The sequence below is a fragment of the Arvicola amphibius genome, chromosome 1, assembly GCF_903992535.2.
Source record: "Arvicola amphibius chromosome 1, mArvAmp1.2, whole genome shotgun sequence".
In the NCBI taxonomy this organism is placed as follows: Eukaryota; Metazoa; Chordata; class Mammalia; order Rodentia; family Cricetidae; genus Arvicola; species Arvicola amphibius.
Genome location: NC_052047.1, coordinates 164,582,315 through 164,601,201, shown reverse-complemented (window position 1 = coordinate 164,601,201; position 18,887 = coordinate 164,582,315). Strand labels below are relative to the sequence as shown.

At 41.0% G+C, this 18,887-nt stretch overlaps 1 protein-coding gene across 2 annotated transcripts in view; it reads left to right on the top strand.

The window, feature by feature from the left end:
* Positions 1-15,842, top strand: part of Mamdc2 (MAM domain containing 2) — a 135,212-nt gene extending 119,370 nt beyond the window's left edge. Inside the window, exons 12-14 of one of the 2 annotated variants that reach the window (XM_038341116.2) lie at positions 10,671-10,930; positions 14,557-14,641; positions 14,767-15,842. In XM_038341116.2, coding sequence (XP_038197044.1) covers positions 10,671-10,930; positions 14,557-14,641; positions 14,767-14,831 — 410 coding nt within the window. In that variant the 3' untranslated portion in view covers positions 14,832-15,842. Of the gene's footprint in view, positions 1-10,670; positions 10,931-14,556; positions 14,642-14,766 lie in introns of those variants that run through there. The other variant, XM_038341117.1, reaches the window with a different exon arrangement.
* The last annotated feature ends 3,045 nt before the right edge of the window (positions 15,843-18,887 follow it).

The window sequence follows — 18,887 nt, the reverse complement described above, 5'->3', positions numbered from 1 at the left end:
CAGGAATGGAGTGTTTGGGAAGTAGCCTGCCTATTCTGACTCGGTGTCTGTGCCCACCCTGTCCTTGCAAGTGCCTTAATCATGAAGCTCTTAGTTTACCGTTCTGTCACGGCAGAGGTGCAGCTGGGATGAGGCCAAGTGAAAAAGGTCACTGTTCTTAGCAAAAGCCAAGGATTTCTCTTGAGCTAGCATTCTTGAGCTGTTAGGGCCATTGGTTAATTGCCAGAATACTGATAAAGTTAGTTTTGACCATTTTGCCTTTCCAGAGTTCTTATTGCTTTGAAGGTGATTTTTAGATCTTTGGAGGTCTTTATTCTGCGTCTCTGGAACCCTTCTCACCACCTGATTGCCTTTTAATCAATTCAAGTTCATTGGTGAAATCCTGTATCTTTCCATTTTCTTGAATGCTTCTGCATATTTATGTACACATATAAACATGTGCATGACTTTTGTAGTACTAAGAATTACTTAGGGCCCTGTACATACATGGCAAGAGAGACATTATTACTCTATACCCCAACCCTTCAAACTTGTTATTATATACTCAAACCATTAAACTACATATGCTAAGTCCATGTATGGGCTGCCTGATTCCCCAAGTGGAGTTTTTCTGTACACACACACACACACACACACACACACACACACACACACCTTAATATCTATGATAAACTTGACTGAAATCTTACCGTTGTAAATGAAAACCCACAGAACACTTCTGGGATGTTTTCCTCTCAGAGGATAGAACCGAGGTGAAGTGAGGTGCCTGTGGCTCTGCTTTCCTGGGCACCCATCTGTTTCTGCCGACAGCCCAGGCATATTTTCCAAGAAAGGAGTCTGGAGTTTATTTAGGAATTATCCTCTCTAGTACGCACTAAACTTAAACTTTGTCTCTAGCTGGTGAGATGGCAGGAGACCCTACTTTGTTTTGCATTAACTATCTTGCCTCTTGGTCTCTTCAAGTTAAAAATTTGATAAATGCCTCAAGAGAAAATTGCCAAGCAATATGTTCTTTTTTCTGTCCCTTTTTCCTCATAAAATGTGGCCCTCCCAACCCCAGCTGCTTGAGCAACTTTGAATACTAATTAATTTTTGCTCACATTGGTGAGTCTGTTGGGGTCTCTGCCACAAATTCGTAAAGAGGGAAGCAGCTCCGAGATTCTTGAGCTCATTCTGTGGATCTTCCATTTTCTCTGGAATCTGTTGGTTTCTCAATGCCTTGCAACTTGTAACATTCTCTGATAATCTGAAACAGGTGCCATCCCTGTTAGATGAGGACTGATCAAGACGATTTGAAAACAAAAGAAAAAGAAAAGCTATGATCGACAGAAGCAGATTGTTCTTTAATCAGAACAACGAAGAGTAGCAGGAGTTAAAACAGTGCACAAAGATGCAGGGGCCTGGAGGTTTTATAGAACAGAAAGAAAAGAACCTTTCCAGTAGAAGATTCCATCTGTTCCCTTGCAGTCTCAAGTTGCAAACAGAGGTTGCAATGCTGACCTTGTAAGGAGCTTGCAGGCTTCTCACTACTGAAGCTGTCCTGCGCCTGCAACTTGCCTCTCAGAGTTCCTCAGCCACCTGAAGCTTTTAAGTCATTAGTCCTTCAAGACCCTGAATATTCTTTTTCTGCTTGTATGTTCTAAGTTTCCTCTAGGCATAGTATAAGCAGCGCCAGTCACACAGTAGAGCCAGAAGAGGCAGTTCTGATATCAGGCTCCTTCCATAACATCATTTGTTTACAACAGATTGTTTTGCTCAAAAGTTAGGCTCATTGCTCTGTTCTGGACTACAAGCCAACCAACCATAGTTTTAAAATATTTGTATTTATTATTTGCATTATATACAACTTCAAACATGTATATAATGTATCTTGATCATATCCAACCCAAATCCCCTTTCCTACTGTCCCCAGATTCTCCCCTAAGGTCTCCCCTTCCCATCTTCATGTCCTCTTCCTTTTTCTTTTTGTTTTTTTTTTTTTTAGAAGTGACACATTGAGTCTGCATTTGCATGATATGAGGCCATCTAGCAGACCATGGGCCGAATTAAACACACAAACACAAAAATTTGAAGCCAGGCTCCATGTGTGAGAGAGAACATGCAGCATTTGTTCTTCTGAGCATGAGTTACCTCACCAGTTCCACCCATCTTTCTCTAAGTTTAGTAATTGCATCTTTCTTTACACCTGAATAAAATTCCATCGTGTAAATGTACTACATTTCATTATCTATTCAATCGGTGAACAGCCAGGCTGGTTCCATATTCTAGCTATTGTGAGTAGGGGGGCAATGAGCGTGGCTGGACAAACACCTCAGCAGTATGAAGTGGACTCCAAGGACTGTATGCCCCAGAAATGTTGTAGCTGGGCTGGGCCAGATGGTCATTCTAGTTTGAACTTTTATTAATTTATTGACTTGTGTGTTTGTTTATGTGTGTTTTACACTTTGTATTTTCTTCTCTTAATTTCTTTTAGGGGGTCAAATCATGGGCATAATACCATGAAGAAAAGTATACACGCTTCAAAATGTTTAATTTAATATTACTAGTGGAAACAATTGTGTGTGTGTATGTACACAAATGTGTGTGTGCCACCAAGAACATGTGGAGATGTTTATTTGCTCGAATGTTTTGGATATCTGGGCTCTTTTTTCTTACATATGAATTTTGAGGTTGTTTTTCCATTTCTGTGAATATTATAATCAGAATTTTGATGTGGATTACACTGAATTGTAGATTGCTTTTCTAAAAAGTAAATTTATTTATTTTTACATGCATAAATGTTTTACCTTCATGTAATGCATGTATGTCTGAGCACCATGTGTGTGCAATGTTCACAAAGGGCAGAAGACAGGACATTGGATCCTCTGGGATGGATGTCTTATCTACCATCTTACCCATAAATCCCCCCTGATCATAGGATAGAATGAGATATTGTATTTCTGTCCTCTTATGATGATAAGCATTTGTTGGTGTTTTCTGCCTCTTTGTCCATGGGACTCATAGCTGAGATAATATTGCATAGTGTCCCATTCTTTGGCAATGGGTAATAGGAGAATAATAAAATTCACACAAACTCTGCTGTAAACTGCCCAACAGCAGATGTCACTGTTTGTGTCTTTCCTTTTATATCCCCCTGTCAGGAGCAATAAATACCAGGGACATTATGTTAAGAAAAATATCCCAGCTGTACTTGTTAAAGCACAGTAAGGCAGACTTTACTCCCAACCATCATGGAACCAGCATAGTGCGATTTTTCAGTGGTGGGGAAAGACTGGGCTCAACCTGAATGCAGCACGGCCAAGGAGGACTAGAGAAACAAGGGACCAGGGCATGGAAAATTAGCAGGGAGAAGCATCCTGTGTAGAAAGGATTCTGGATGAATTGACCTACCAGGATTCTTGGTAAAGGCAGCCCAAGGCTCTGGCATGGCAGCAGGTGAAGGAAATGTTCACATAGCTCCTTGATTAGATGTCGGGGTGGAGGGCTCCTGACTTAGGAAGCCTCTTATAAGGTAGGATTTGTGAGGAAAGGGTAGGCCTAGGAAAAGATTTAGAAGCTAAAGTTGGGTCAATCTTTGCAAACTCTGAGTATTAAAGTGCTATAAATGTTTTCTTTTTATTCCATTGCCAAAGAAGAAACTTAGAAAACTGTATTATGCTATTTAATACAGTTAAATATAATGCTTGTATAGTCAGTATAATTTTGCTTAGCTAGCACTGGAAATTTTCTTTAATGGCAAATATATCCTGAAATAATATATTTTGAAATTTTTCATTGACTCAACAAGTTAATAGCAGTTCATAGATTTTTAGGGTGATGGGGGTATGCAGCCTATTATAGATCAGCTAAAACAACATATACATTAAATAGTATGGCAACCTATTTAGTGAAATTATAATAATTATCTGCTGTTGCTTAGGTAACAACAATAAGCTCTCTTGTTACTAAGTACACACTGCAAACAATGATGAATTTCATCAAAAAAGAGAGCTAGTACCTGCATGGGTGACTTACAGCATTTCTATGGCTCCCTTTAAGATATATGTATACTACGATAATGGTAGGAGCAACTTTAAAAGGGGGGACTTCCTATTTTATACATTGGAATGTGTTCCACTGAGACTTGGGACCAGTAGCACAGTGTGCTTTTCCTTGATGCCTACCATGTATGATGACCATAGGGTCCTTTTTAAATGAACATAATGCACTCTGGAACTTTTGAAGGCCATGCCTCTATCTGTAGGATGCATTCTGCCTTTTCACTTCCCATCCTTAAAGCCTGGAAGAGCATATACTGGGAAAAAGAAGAAAGGAGACAGGCATCAAAACTGGTTTATAGATAACTGTATTAAATGGTAAGTCAATTTAAATTTATTACCTAAAAAAGAAGCTCCAAAAAAAAAAAAAAAAGGAAAGCGGAAAGAAAACTATAAATATGCCAGGTAATTTTGTGTCTGTCAGGATCAATACATCTTATATATAACAGTTCTAAAGAAGATACAGTTTCTGCCTTCCTAAAGGACAATGCAAAAAAACCTTTCAATATCCTGAGGTTAGCGTGGTATAGTCTAGTAGAAAGGTAAAGCATCCATCAGTGAACTGCCCCTCCTCTTTGCTGGCTGCAGAGCCTGGGGCATGATTCCATGGCCTCTGAGTCTGAGTTTCCCCATATATAATAATATAATAATTGTTATATTATATTATATATAAATATAATAATAATAGCAATAACAGTTAACGCCCTACTAGTCGCTTAGGGTTGCTGTGGCAATTAACTGATAATTTATATAAAAAAAAAACCACTGAAACATGTGGTGTCATTATTTCTACAATTCATGAATCTTTCATTGAATCTGATGTTTGGCTCTGTAATACTTTCCTGTACTCCCTACTTAATGCCATGTGTGCCTCTATAAAGTAGAAAGCCATTGCCTGTGACCACTAAAAAACTTTCTCGGTAGAAAACAAAAGACTTGGTAGAGTCACTAAACCAAAATCCCCCTTAATCACGTTCTATCTCCCTCCGGTATGTCAAGTGATAAGAGTATGGCTATTTTTCGGTTTGCCAATAATGCCCATGCAAATGAAAAATCCATAACCAGCATGCCAGGACTGTTATTTCGTAGACTTTTAGCTTGCCTTCTGTTTTATGCTAGCATGAAGTTTATTTGAATAAACATCTATAGGTAATAAAACTATTAAGAGAAAACTATTGCAAATAGACCACTAAAAAATATTAAATGCAAGCAGCATATGGAGACAAAAAGTACAATGAAAGACAAAATCTGTATGATGAAAGCGTGGGGGATACTTACCAATAAATCATTGCACTAAAATAGCAACAAAGACACCCTCCCAAACACTCTAGCCCCACCATTTCACTGCTGGTAGAGGAAAGACGGCATTCTGTGGCAGATGGGGTGACTGGCATCAAGGTGGCATGGACTTTGCAGTGTTTAGCTCTCTGGTTCCTGCACCATCTGTGTGGGTAACTCTGTCCTACAGAACCGAAAAGTTTCCTAACACAGATGCCACTGTGCTTCCTATTTATAAGACAGCGACAGCAAAGTCATAACAAACTTGCCAGGGTTGTATTGCCATTTGTATGATGCCAGGCTGTCAGAATTCTTTGTGAGCATTTGTTTTAGAAGGTTTTTTTTTTTAAATAGGGATTTTATGACCAAACGATAATGAATTAAATAAACCAACAGATAACTATCCCATTTATGAGAAATTTCTCCCCCACCCACCCCACCTCAACTTCTGGCCACTGAGTCTCCTAATAGGTGGCCTGCCACAAGTCTTTTCACCCCACCCCTCCTCCTCCCAGAAAAAGCAGCTCCATTCACTGCCTTAACACCTCCAAAGAAAGACACCGTCATTCTCTTTCAGAATTGCTCTTTGATGTTTGTTCTGGAGATTAAATTCTCTTCCAACATAAGTAATAAGTAAAAGTAGGAGTCTTTTTCATGTCTAAGAAGACATACCAAAGAATAGTTTATTTATGGAAATATGCTCTTAAGTGGAAACAATGTATTTGAAATGTTGTTTGGGTTTGGTTTCTTTGTTTCTTTTGTACTGTTTGCTGATGTAAAATCTTAGTAGCCACATGACCTTAAACTTCTCATCTGGTGGAAGTACCGGCATGTGTGTGTGCGCACGCGTGTGTGCCATGGCACACCTGTGTGTGTGTGCGCACGTGTGGGTGTATCTGATTGAGGACCGGTTTGCTTCAAGTCCTTGTCTTTAAGAATTTGGGCACTTGGTATGTAATCATAATCTAGCTATTCCAGTGTTCTACATTGTCTGAGGAATTCGCTCCCGATGTTTGAGCTCTCCAGGGTGCTGCAGTCTTTCCATAGCTAAGCTTCCAGGAGAGTGTCTGATAACGTCAGGTCCCACTTTCCCAGAGAAGGCTTCTACAAAAAGCCTTTAAAGATGTGGTAAAGTGTTTGAAGACGCCAAGATGAAACCCATTGCTCCATATTCTAGCCTAAAGAATTAGTTGATGAACCTGTGAAAATGTCGGACATCTGGTGAGGTCGACTGGACTGCCACCCCGCATACCTCACCCTCATTCCTGCCAAAATTTGTTTAGAAGTCCCGAGACCAGCAGCCTGATGGTGTCTGTTTCCTGGGCCCTTCTTTCACTTAAGCTCTGACCTGTAAACTTCTCTCTAAAACTCAGCACGGGGTAAGATGTACACGAGAAGAGGTTGGTGCTATTAAGCACATTCACACCTCTGTGCAGCCGCCATCCCCAGCCAGCTCCAGTCAACATTCACCTTCTTAAGCAGAAGCGCTACCCATTAAAAACTAACTCCTCGCTTTTTACAGGCTTTATTATTATTCTTCATGAAATGTATTCATTTATTTTACATCCCAACAGCAGTTTCCTCACCCTCCTCTCCTCCCATTTCCTCTCCCACTTCCTCCCACCGCCCCCTCCCCAATCCACTCCTCCTGTTTCTGTTCAGAAAGGGGCAGGCCTCCCATGGGTGTCAACAAAGCATGGCATAACAAGTTAAGCTCCTCCCCTTGTATTAAGGCTCGGCAAGGCTACCCAGTTTGAGGAATGGGTTTCTGGAACCTTGCCAAAGCATTAGGGATAGGCCCTGCTCCCACCACTAGGCATTCAATAAGTAGCTCAAGCTACACAACTGTCACACATATGAAGAGGGCCTAGGTCAGTCCCAAGCAGGCTCCCTAGCTGTCAGTCCAGAGTCTGTGAGCTTCTATTAGTTGTTTCTGTAGGTTCCCTTATGATGACCTTGACACCTGTCTCCCACACAATCCTTCCTCCCTTTCTTCAAAAAGATTCCCTAGCGCTTGGCTATGGATCTCTGCATCTGTTTCCAGCATCTCTGGATTAAGGCTCTCTAATGAATGAGAAGTTGGGTAGTTACTAATCTGATTACAGGAGATGACCAGTTCAGGCTACTAACCACTATTGCTAGGACTCTTAACTGGGGACATCTTTATAGATTCATGGGAGTTTCCCTTGCACCATGTTTCTACCAGACCCCAAAATGTACCCCGATCAAGACAACTTGTTTATCTACTCTCCCCTCTATCCACTCCGCAACCCAATCCCTCATGCTCCCATTTCTGTTGGCCCCCAGTCTACCCAGGAGATCTCTTCTATTTCCCCATCCCAGGAAAATCCATGCATCCCAGTCCCACTTTGGGCTCTCTTTGTTATCTAGCCTCTCTGAGGCTGTAAATTGTAGCATAGTTATCCTATGCTTTACTCTAATATCCACTTATGAGTGAGTACATACTAAGTTTCTCTTTCTGGGTCAGGGTTACCTCACTCAGGATCATTTTTTTTCTAGTTCTATCCATTTGCCTGCAAATTTCACGATGTCATTGTTCTTAACAGCTGGTTTCAGGAAAAGGAAGGATCACGTGCAAGTCAAGAAGGGAGAAGTATTTGTAATCAAGAGGAACAACCAGTTCATACATGGGGGTGGGAGTTCTGATCAGTTAGCAAAGATGTTAAACACATTATTTAGGAATAGAAGTTGATGGAGATTCCTTTAAGTCGGTATTTCCGTACACATGTGTCCTTAATACAGATTATTTCCCGAAGTGATTTGCGAAGACTAAGAATAACGAAGAAAGGCAAACTGAAGCTAGTGTCCTAGGAAGTCACTCTCCTTCTGCGCAGGACCGCTGTTCCAAAAGGAGCCCAACCACGTGGGTCAAGCAGTGTGGATTTCCTTTTATATTCTTCAGCACTTAGCCCAAAGCTCTCTGGGACTAGTAGGCTTAACTAAGAGCTTTCACCTGACATGCAAGACTCAGTGACTTGAGAACGGAAAACAGAGCAGGCTGTGGCAGTGGCATCGATAGGAGTGTGTAGTCCAGAGCAAGGGTCTGCACATGGGATTAAGTGGCCTTAGAGAATTCCAAAGCAAAGCATAAACATTTTTTATTGTGCACATGTGTGTGTGTGTGTGTGTGTTTGTGTGTGTGTGTGTGTGTGTGTGTGAAGGTCTCAAGTAGTCTAGGCTGGACTCAAACTCACTATGTAGCCAAGTAAGATCTTGAACTCCACTGTTTTCTGCCTCTCCCTCCAAAGAGCTAAAATCAGAGGTATAAACCACTGCTCCCAGCTTTATGCATGTTCATTTCTAAAAATACCTCAGATGGCTTGGAGCTTGTCTGAGAACATTTGTTTTAACGTGACTGTGATTTTATCTCATCTTAGGTTTGTAGTAGCTTTGCCATAGAGCATCTGAGTCCAGATGCCTTTCTCATTGCCAAGAACTTCATCCTTTCGGTGTGAACTTGGTGGAGCCATGTGTTCTAGAAACGGTCAGACTCGTTTGTGGCTGAGTGCTAGGAAAGAAAATCTGTTCATCCATCCGTTCTCCGATACTTTTGAACATCTACCATGCCTAGAGCACTGCTCTAGGAACTAGGGATGTGGTCCTGAAGTAAACAAGGAAACCGTGCATTAGAGAAGAAGGAAATGAAGATTAAAGAGAAAAGCATTAGGTGACCCATCAAAAGGCAATTAAATGTTACAAAAGCACAACAGATGAAGGTATAAGGGATGAGGAGCGCTGCCGGAGCAGGTGAGAGGGGGAGATGGCAACTAGAAATAGTGAAATCAGAATAGGCCCAATAGGAAAGGTAGCATCCAAGCAGACACTTAAACCGGGAAAGAGTGAGATCCGAGAAAAATTCCGGAAGAGCCAGGGTTAGCATATGCAAGCCTGAGGTGACATCCAGGAACAGTAGAGTCCACTTAAGGAGGGATAAGAAGGACAATAGCGGAAGGTAGGTGATGGGGGGCATAGGTTGTTCAGAGCCCTGAAGCAATCCTGACGCTGCCAGCCTAGACTCCGAGCTGAACTAATGGAAACTTTAAACAAAGCCATGGTACAATTTAGCTCTTAGGGTTTGGAAAGATATCCAGTGGGCAAAAGCACTTGTGAAATCATGAGGGCCTGAGCTTGGGTCTCCAGAACCCATTGGTGCAGCAGAATCAGTGTCTGCAATCCCAATGCTCCTGTGGGGAAGAGGCAGAGACAGGAGGATTCCCCAGAAGCCCACTGGACTGATAACCTGGCACATACTACAGAAAAACGGCAGATCCACCCTACCAAGATGGAAGGAGGCAGGGACCAACATCCAATGTTGTTCTCTGACCTTCACACAGGCATGGTGGCAGACACAGGCTCCCATTGGACACATACACACACACACACACACACACACACACACACACACACATTAAGCATTTAGAAAGACTGCCGTAGATACTGCTGAAGTTAGACTACAGGGGATAAGGTAAGGATAAGCACCTGAGCCAGGAATCTGTATCATTGGCTCAAGGTAACATGATTGGAGCAGGACAGTAGCAGTGGAGAGAGTGGAACAGGGCTCTGCATTTACTTTGAAGGTAAGGCCACCAGGACTTCCTGACAGTCTGGAGAGAAAGGAGAGGGAGAAGCCTGTCTGACTTTCCGGTTCAAGGCCTCGGCAACTGCTGGGGGGGGGGGGGGGGGGGGTGCCATGCTTTGGTTCTGCCGAGCTGCCGGACAGCTTATAAACATCATATCTTTGTTCATCACAGCTGTGGATGCTGGGATTTGGTGTCGGGGTGAGGGTGGGGGCTTCTTCTTCATCTGTGTCTATCTGCTCACACTCCTCCCTCATGGCATAAAAGATGAGGTCGTTCTGAAGTCCTTGACGAAGATGCTGTTCTCAGTTTGGGGGGTCACTGCCCTTGTGACGTAATCACCTCTCTAATATGGATACCCTAGGCGTTAGGATTTCAATGTATGAAGTGAAGGGGAGTAAAAAGCAAGGCAGTAGTGAGATAATTCTGATGTGACAATTATACCAGTGACATAATACTTGCACAGTAATCCCCTTGTTTCTACTAAACTGGATTATAAGCCATTAAATGGAAAAAAATCATTTTGTGGTTTAATCCTTACAGCATATCTGTTTTCCTTGGATCATAAATACTCTCCAGGATTATAAAACCTTTTTATCAGTACTATAGCCCAAGTGTCTATGTTACCAGGAATGCTACAAAAAGAAAAAAGAAAAGAAAAAGAAAAAAAAAGAAAGGAAGGAAGGAAAGAAGAAGAAAGAAAAAAGATATGATTGGGTCTTTTTTCTAACCATACCTGCTTTGCATTCCTCTCAAGGTTACTACATGTTTATCGAGGCCTCCCACATGGTGTATGGACAAAAAGCACATCTCTTGTCCCAGCCCTTGAGAGGTGTCCCTGGGAAGCACTGTTTGACTTTTTTCTACCACATGTATGGAGCAGGAACTGGCCTGCTGAGCGTTTTTCTGAAAACAGAGGAAGAGCACAAAGAGTCCCTGCTGTGGAGAAGGCGAGGGGAGCAAAGCATCTCCTGGCTGCGGGCGCTGGTAGAATACAGCTGCAGGAGGCAACACCAGGTAAGCCTGGAGGGATGCCAGTCCACCTGGGAAACACGACCTGAAGCTCCTGTGCTCTCCGGGTTCTTGCTACAAAAGAGAATATTTTGTCCTTTCTCAGAGTCAGAGATAAAAGCAGGATTAGTTGAAGAGTAAACATAATTAGCCTGTTATTGATTAACTCTAAGCAGCGAATGGAAAATTAGACAGGGAGCTAAAGCTTTGGACATTCATGCATAAAGTGCTTGTTTTTTACAATTCAGGGATGAAAGGTTCCTATTCTGTCTTAGTGTGTTGTGAATGCCAAGTACGTTTCTTCCAAAAGCAATTCTCCTTTCTTCTAAATGCACTAGTACTGCCCCTGTTACCCATGATCCACTTGCACTTAAGGACTTTTGTTCTGAGCTTCTATTTAAGAGTATGTATGGCCCATGGTCAGTTTCTTACGGCTCTGTATGCATTACTATTTTGCTGCAGAAGAAACTGGCCATCTTAGTTCCAAGCCCATAGTCATCTCCACCTCAGACCCCCAATTCCACATGTGTGATAGAAAACCCCTGTCCTGAAAGTGTCCAATCATTCCCGTAGGTGGGCCTAAGCAGCTACTGTAGCCTAGAAAGCCTAGACTTCACATAGCCACCAAAGCTAAAATTCTGGGGAGACAGCCTTCAGACTCCCAGTTGTTCTTGAATTCACTCTGGAGAATTCTGGCATGAGCGTGCTCTCCAAACTAATGCTCCAGCTTCCTCTGTGGCTTTGCTTCTGGGTGGTAAACCTCGTGGTCCGCTCAGCTTTAACCACTGGCTAGCTGCCTGGCCTGCGCTCAAGTCTTCCTGTGAAGAGAGAGCCAACATATGAGCTTTTTTTCTCACCACTCACTTTCTAAAGATCTAAACTGAAGAAATGGCAGCTCTAGTGGATGAATTCAATGCCATTCGAGCTGCTACATTGGTGAGCAACAAACGACAGGAGGAAGATGTTCTACTTCTAGGAAGGATCCTTCAGCTAAGCACGAATAACTATATTTGGAGACATATTACAGAATGGCGGATTATCCCATGAAGCATTTTTTTTATGATGCTATAGAAGGTAGCTGGGCCAGACAAAAACGTACCAATGTAATTGATCATCATTCAGAGAAGGTAGCTCAATCATGTTAGGTTCCGAGACCCTTTATCAAAAAGTTCTTAAGGCATGGTCCATAAACCAACAGCCAACAGAAATACCTGAAATCTAGGGTCACCCAAAATGTTAACTCTCAGGCTCCACCGCAGAACTATACATCAGAAACTCCGGGGGGCTTTGGAGCCCCAGAAATTTACTTCAATAAGCCCTCCAAGTAATGCAAGCTAAAAATAGAAAATCTCCAGATTTAAATGAATATAACATTTTGGTAACGATATCCAAGCATTCACACAAACACGCACGCACACACGCACACACACACACACACACACACACACACAATCCTCCATTTTGCAGTGCAGAAGATCAAATCCATTACTTCACATGTGCCAGATAAGTGTTCCATCACTGAGCTATACTCCCAAGCTAGCATTGATTTTTCTTTTAACTTTTTTTTTTTTTTTTTTTTTTTTTTTTGCTTTGAGACAGGTTCTCTGTAGCTTTGGAGCCTATCCTGGAACTAGCTCCTATAAACCAGGCTGGCCTTGAACCCACAGAGATCCACCTGCCTCTGCCTCCCGAGTACTGGGATTAAAGGTGTGCGCCACCACCACCCGGCTTCTTTCAACTCTTAAATGATGCTGATACACAAATGCTGTAAAATTTGAGTTCTGGGAATAAGCACGCAGGGCCTTTCATAAGATAGCCTATGCTTCCTGAGTAGGCCATCTTTGACATTGGTTTTGCTTTTGTTTTGAGAGGTGTGGTCATGTAGCTTAGACTGGCATCCAACTCAGGATTCTCCTGACTTAAACTCCCATTGCTAAGATTCTGGGCATGCACCACTATGCCCAGCTTGAAGTACATTTTAAATGTACATTGGCAAAGCCTCTGGGGTGTCAGCTTAGAATGTTGCAGTTCAAAGGGTGCAGAATGATTAGAGCATCCATCTTTGACCTACAGGCCTATCATAATCAAGAGACTTTTCTGTGAAGTAGGATATTCTGGAGGGCTGTCCCTTCTTATACCAGAATGGCCAAGATCAAAAACACTGATGACAACTTATGCTGCAGAGGATGTGGGGTAAAGGGAACACTCATCCATTGCTGGTGGGAGTGCAGACTTGTCCAGCTGCTTTAGAAATCAGTATAGTGATTTCTCAGAAAATAAGGAAACAATCTACCTCAAGATCCAGCAATACCGTAACTTTTGAGTATATACCGAAAGGATGCACAATCATACCACCAGGACATGTGTTCATAGCCAGAACCTGTAAACAACTTAGGTACCCCTCAACCAAAAAATGGATAAAGAAAATGTGGTACATTTGCACAATGGAGTACTACTCAGCAATAAAAATAATGACGTCTTGAAATTTGCAGGCAAATGGATGGATCTAGAAAACATCATATTGAGTGAGGTAACCCAGACTCAGAAAGACAAATATACTGTGTACTCACTCACAAATGGCTTTTAGTCATAAAGCAAAGAAAAACCAGCCTACGATTCACAGAGAACATAGACAACAAAGAGGACCCTATATAGGATCTAAATAGGAAGGACAAAGAGAGAAGATCTCCTGAGTAAATTGAGAGCATGAGCGTCACAGGAGAGGGTGGAGGGGGAGAGGAGAGGAAAAGAGGGAGCAGACAAAAATGTATAGCTCAATAAAAATAATAAAAAATTTCATCTAAATCATAAACAAATGTAATAACATGGGTAGAGCACGCATATCTTCAGGACAGTTATCACTACCCACAAACCTCTCTGGAAGACTCAGTCACTTATTATCCATTATTGCAACATCCTTAGAGCTGGTGATCTATTTTTCTAGAACAAGAATATATGATTAGTTGTTTTCTTCAAACACTCTAAACTCATGAAACAGAGTGTCCTCCCTCAAAGGCTGTACCTTTGATGTTATGGTATTTAACATAAGTGACTCACTATCTTTTGATCAATTTAATTACTTTACACATTATTATTTAGCTTTTCCACCTAATGCCAGTATAAAGGTAGATTCAATGGGAGATGAAGATGCTGAGAGGAGCTACACGTAGTGTTCTAAGTGGGGTGGGTTATCAGGTCCCTGATTAAGCATCTCTGGAGAACTGCCTAAAGAGGCAAAGAGTTATGAGGCATCATACTTTATGGTGAAATATTTTAACTCCAAATAATCTAATTGGAATTTGTAATTTTATTTTGTGGTTGCTTGTTTTATTTTAGAGACTGGGTCTCGCTATGCTTCCCTGACTGGCCTCAAGCTTGAGGTATAGCCCGGGCTCTTCTAGAACTCACTAAATAGTCTAGGCTGGCTTGAATCTCTAACAGTTCTTTCACTTTAACCCCTTGATTTATGAGATTATAAAGTCAGCCTAGAATTTGTAATTTTGTGTCCCTTTTCTTAAAATCAACCCCACCAGTTATCAAAGGTTTTAGAGCCACAAAGCCTTGGTCGTCCCTGACCAATACAGTTTTATCAGCTTGACTCTATTTCTAATAAAAGCGTCATTCTTTTTCAGATCATTTTTGAAGCCATTCGGGGAGTGTCAATAAGAAGTGATATTGCCATTGATGATGTTAAATTTCAGGCAGGACCATGTTCAGGTAATATTTTCCTCAATTACATAAGCCTGACTGGAAGGTGGATTTTATAATATAGTTTCAAACTATAAGAATTCAAAGTCATCTTTTCTATAGCGAAAATAAATGTCATCTGTCTTTCCTGACAGAAATGGAAGATACAACTCAACAATCATCAGGATATTCTGAAGACTTGAATGAAATTGAGTATTAAGATATTATCTAAATTGGATCAAATAGACAAAATTTGTGCCTCTCTTCAATCAAAGTGAAAACAGAAGAAATGAATGCTGGATATTCTTAACTAATGCATAAGTTGAAATGACTTCAGAACACCCCCTTTCATTACTTTTGAAAAAAAAAAAAAAATATATATATATATATATATATATAGAGAGAGAGAGAGAGAGAGAGAGAGAGAGAGAGAGAGAGAGAGAGAGACTCAGGGCTTCCCTTTTTTATTCCCCTGTGCATTTGACAACTGTTACTGGAAGTACAGGCTACTGCTTTTACATAGACCATTTCATCTTAATTTGGGTGCCAATTAAAAATACAAATGTACTATGTTATAGTCATTTCAAAGTGCACATATAAAGGGCACAATCAAAATGAATGTGCTTATTTAGGTCTGCATTCAATGAATGTATTGGGAGACTAGGACGTGGTGGTTTTCCTTCTGAGTTTCAAGTATGAAAATTTTTCTTAAATAATGCAAGGCGTCGGTAATATCTGCAAAATGAATGCAGTTTACTTATGGTAACAAGTTATTCTGGAAATAAGGCCTCGTTTGTGTATTTTATTAACAGAAAAAGCTATAAATCATTACTATTTCACTATAGGTGTAAGAAAGGAGCTCTCGTGGAGCCCCAGAGTAAGTCCATATGAATTAATGCTGCAGTATAAGGCACTGCTGCCCTCTTTGCTCTCCCTTTGAACTACCTAAGACAGTTACTATGAGTGCACAGACAGAAATGCACCCCTTCAATAAGGCAAGCATGAATTTTTCATGTATACACACCCAACAATTTTAATAAACTTGTTTCAACAATTTGACTGTTTTTTATGGTAACATGTTTTGGTGAAGTTTTGAGTAATATGGAGTCAACTACATTTACTAAACTATTGTCTTCTATTTACTTAGAGAACTGTATATATGTGTGCAATTTGTGGCCAAGTAGCTGTTGTAAAACTTCAAAATTACCTAATAAAAGATAATTTGAAACTCCTTTCATTAACAATTAACTCATTTCTACATTGTTTGACTTTATCAGAACACATTCATTATGTAATTGCCAATTCTAATTTGAATATCTATTCTGCCATGATTAGATGTCTTAACAACATTAATGCTGCAGTTACTTATATAATAAATATTTAAAGAGCATTTTATTTCCTATAAGAAAATGTCCCTAAATTTTGTCACTAGAATTAAACTATAATGACATAAATTCTTTTCTTTTAGCTTTCAAAATTAAATTTACTTATTGGAGAGGTCCACATGAATGCTATAGTGCAAGTATTGAGATTCTGACCTTTACTTGAGAGAGCCGCTTCTCTCCTCCTACTGCATGAGCCCTGGGGACTGAACTCAAGCACCTCTACACACTGACCATATAGCCAACCCAGAACACAGACTCTCTTGTTTACTTTTATGCTCTTAGTGCCCAGGAACAAAATTCAACGCGCAAATGAATTTAATCTCTCCTTTATCCCCTGAAATAGAAATATAATTAGCATTTTCACAGATACAATAGCTAAGTATCAGTACCGGGGACATAGTCCAATGATGCAGCACTTGCTAAATATGAACAAGGCCTGGGGTTTGATCCTAAGTACCATGAAGACAAAACAAAATGAAATGACTGCCTAGCAATGGTGGCAAATACCTTTAATCCCAACACTCAGGATGCAGAGGCAGGTGGATCTCTGTATGTTCAAGGCCAGCCTGGTCTACAAGAGCTAGTTCCAGGACAGCCAGGGCTGTTACACAGAGAAGCCCTATCTCGCAAAAACAAAAAGTCAAAAATGAAATGACTGAGCAACAGAAGGTGGAAAGTTACTTAAGACTGTATAGCAGTGAAGCGGTGGCATGTTGATGTCTTAGCTTTGCATGGCTATAAATCTGTTGGCCTCATCTGTGAAGAACACTACATCTCTCTGCATGTCACATTACTTAGAAAACAAAACTACTCAGCTGCACAAAATCAACATCCTAAGGTTTATAAGGAAAATTAAATTCATCTCGTAGTAAAACATTTTTATTAGTGAAATTTATACTATTATGATTAATTAGTCACAGGGGTACAATTGGAGTTTGACATACACTAGGCAACATAAATCCTCACAACACCGTTCCCGCTGATAGCTATAGCTACATTTTCTGAATAAAGGAACATAGACTGTGTCTCCAGGACTCACACATACCTGAGTACATAGTGAGGTATTTGTTCTGTGTGATGAACGAATGAAGTAGTTCACTGGCATCCTTGATGGTGACATAACCTCTCATGGAATCGTTCCATCGAACATTGTTGAACACCTACTGTTTTCAGATTTAGGGCAAATATATTTTTACACAAGTTGACTTTTTCCTGACAACCCATGAAGTAGATAAGAAAACTAAATCTACTCAAAATCGGTAGTTAGTATGAGGGCTGGGTTTGAAACCAAGCCTGTTGCCTTGCCCATCCTGTGTTCTAACCTTTCTAAAATAGCCTCGCCAACCTGCCAGCTCGCCCCTAAACTGCAACAGCAATATGGATAACAGACTAGCCTTAGGTTCCTAGTTTCCCTCTTTTAGGGTTTATTGGCTATACAAATAGTTCCAATATACAATTAAGGGGATGGCTCGGTCAGTAAAACATCTGCCATACCACCAGGAGAGCCTCAGTTAAAGTCCCCAGGCACCCTTGTCCAAAGCGTGACATGGCGGAAACTAGATGAGCTCCAGGAGAACCCTGTCTGGGGAAAAAAAAAATGAGTTTAGCAGGTTGGAGAGGCCTCAGCAGCTCAGAGAATTATTTGGGGACAGCAAGGAAAGAGGTAATTATTACCGGCAGTTGCTAAGAAACAACCTGCCGTTTTTAGAGGCAAGGAGGTGGAAAGCGAGCTGAGTGACTCGCCTTCCCTCATTTATACTTCCTTACAGGATTCCACTGTCTGATGCCTCAGTTCTCTTTCTAAGTGACCCTTAGCATTCCTTTTGCCTATATTTCATGTAGATGAAAATATAGGCAGATGGTAAGCACAGCATCATTTTCCCAGGTTCAGAAATGCCCAAAGGAAGGCACGCTAGTTACTAGGAGCTACTTAACGATTTAACCCCAGTCGTTGCATTTTTCCTACTCTCGGCAGCACCTAAAATACTCAGACTCTTTAAATAGAAACAGCTTTCTCTGCGGATTGCCTTTGCTCTTACAATCCACCATCTGCAGTGAAGGTTATTTATGTAGAGAAAGGAGGAATAGCGTAGATGCCAAGAAAACAGTACCTCTGATGAAATGTCTGGCTTAAGGTGGAAGAACAGGGTTCAGGGATGATTTCTTAAGGTATCTATGTTCTGGGCATCTTACCAAGCATAGAGGTTTGCAAAGATGCTTGCAGATTAGGAAAGAGGTGAGGTACAAGACATCCAGCAAGCACAATTTCAAGAAATATGATGTGATTATATGCTCAGAGTTTACGGGAAAGTCTAGGAGGGGTATCAGAGAGCAGAGAGCCATAGTGTAGCATTCCAGAGACCTGGGTGCTTTGTTGTCTTACTCTTGGCGGGATAAAAATGGGCTCTTTAACTTCTCATCCCCATACATCCAGATGGGGAAAATAAGTTTTCATAACTAGTAAGTGTTCTAATACTACAGAATTCCTGGTACGTGGATCACCATAAAGATGTAGCACAGTTCAGAAATTGGATTCCCTGCTCCTGGATTCTGGCTGCCTCCATTCAAATCCTGGTTCTGCTACTTACAAACTATAATCAACAGCAAGTCTTTTACCCTCTTTGGTTTCTCTTCCTGCTTTGCAAAGTGGGGTAAAGTAGTTGCTATGGAGAATAACTGAAAACAATAGATGGCAAGATGCGGTAACGCATGTCTGCGATCCCAGCATTTGGGGGGCTGGAAGAAGGAAAATTGGAAATTCAAAGACATCGTTGGTTGTGTAAGGCCAGCCTGGGCTATATAAAACTTGGTCTCAAAGCCAAGTAAAGCCAACAAAATACCCAACAACAACAGCAATATAAAACCTACAAGAACTTAGACACATTTAGTTT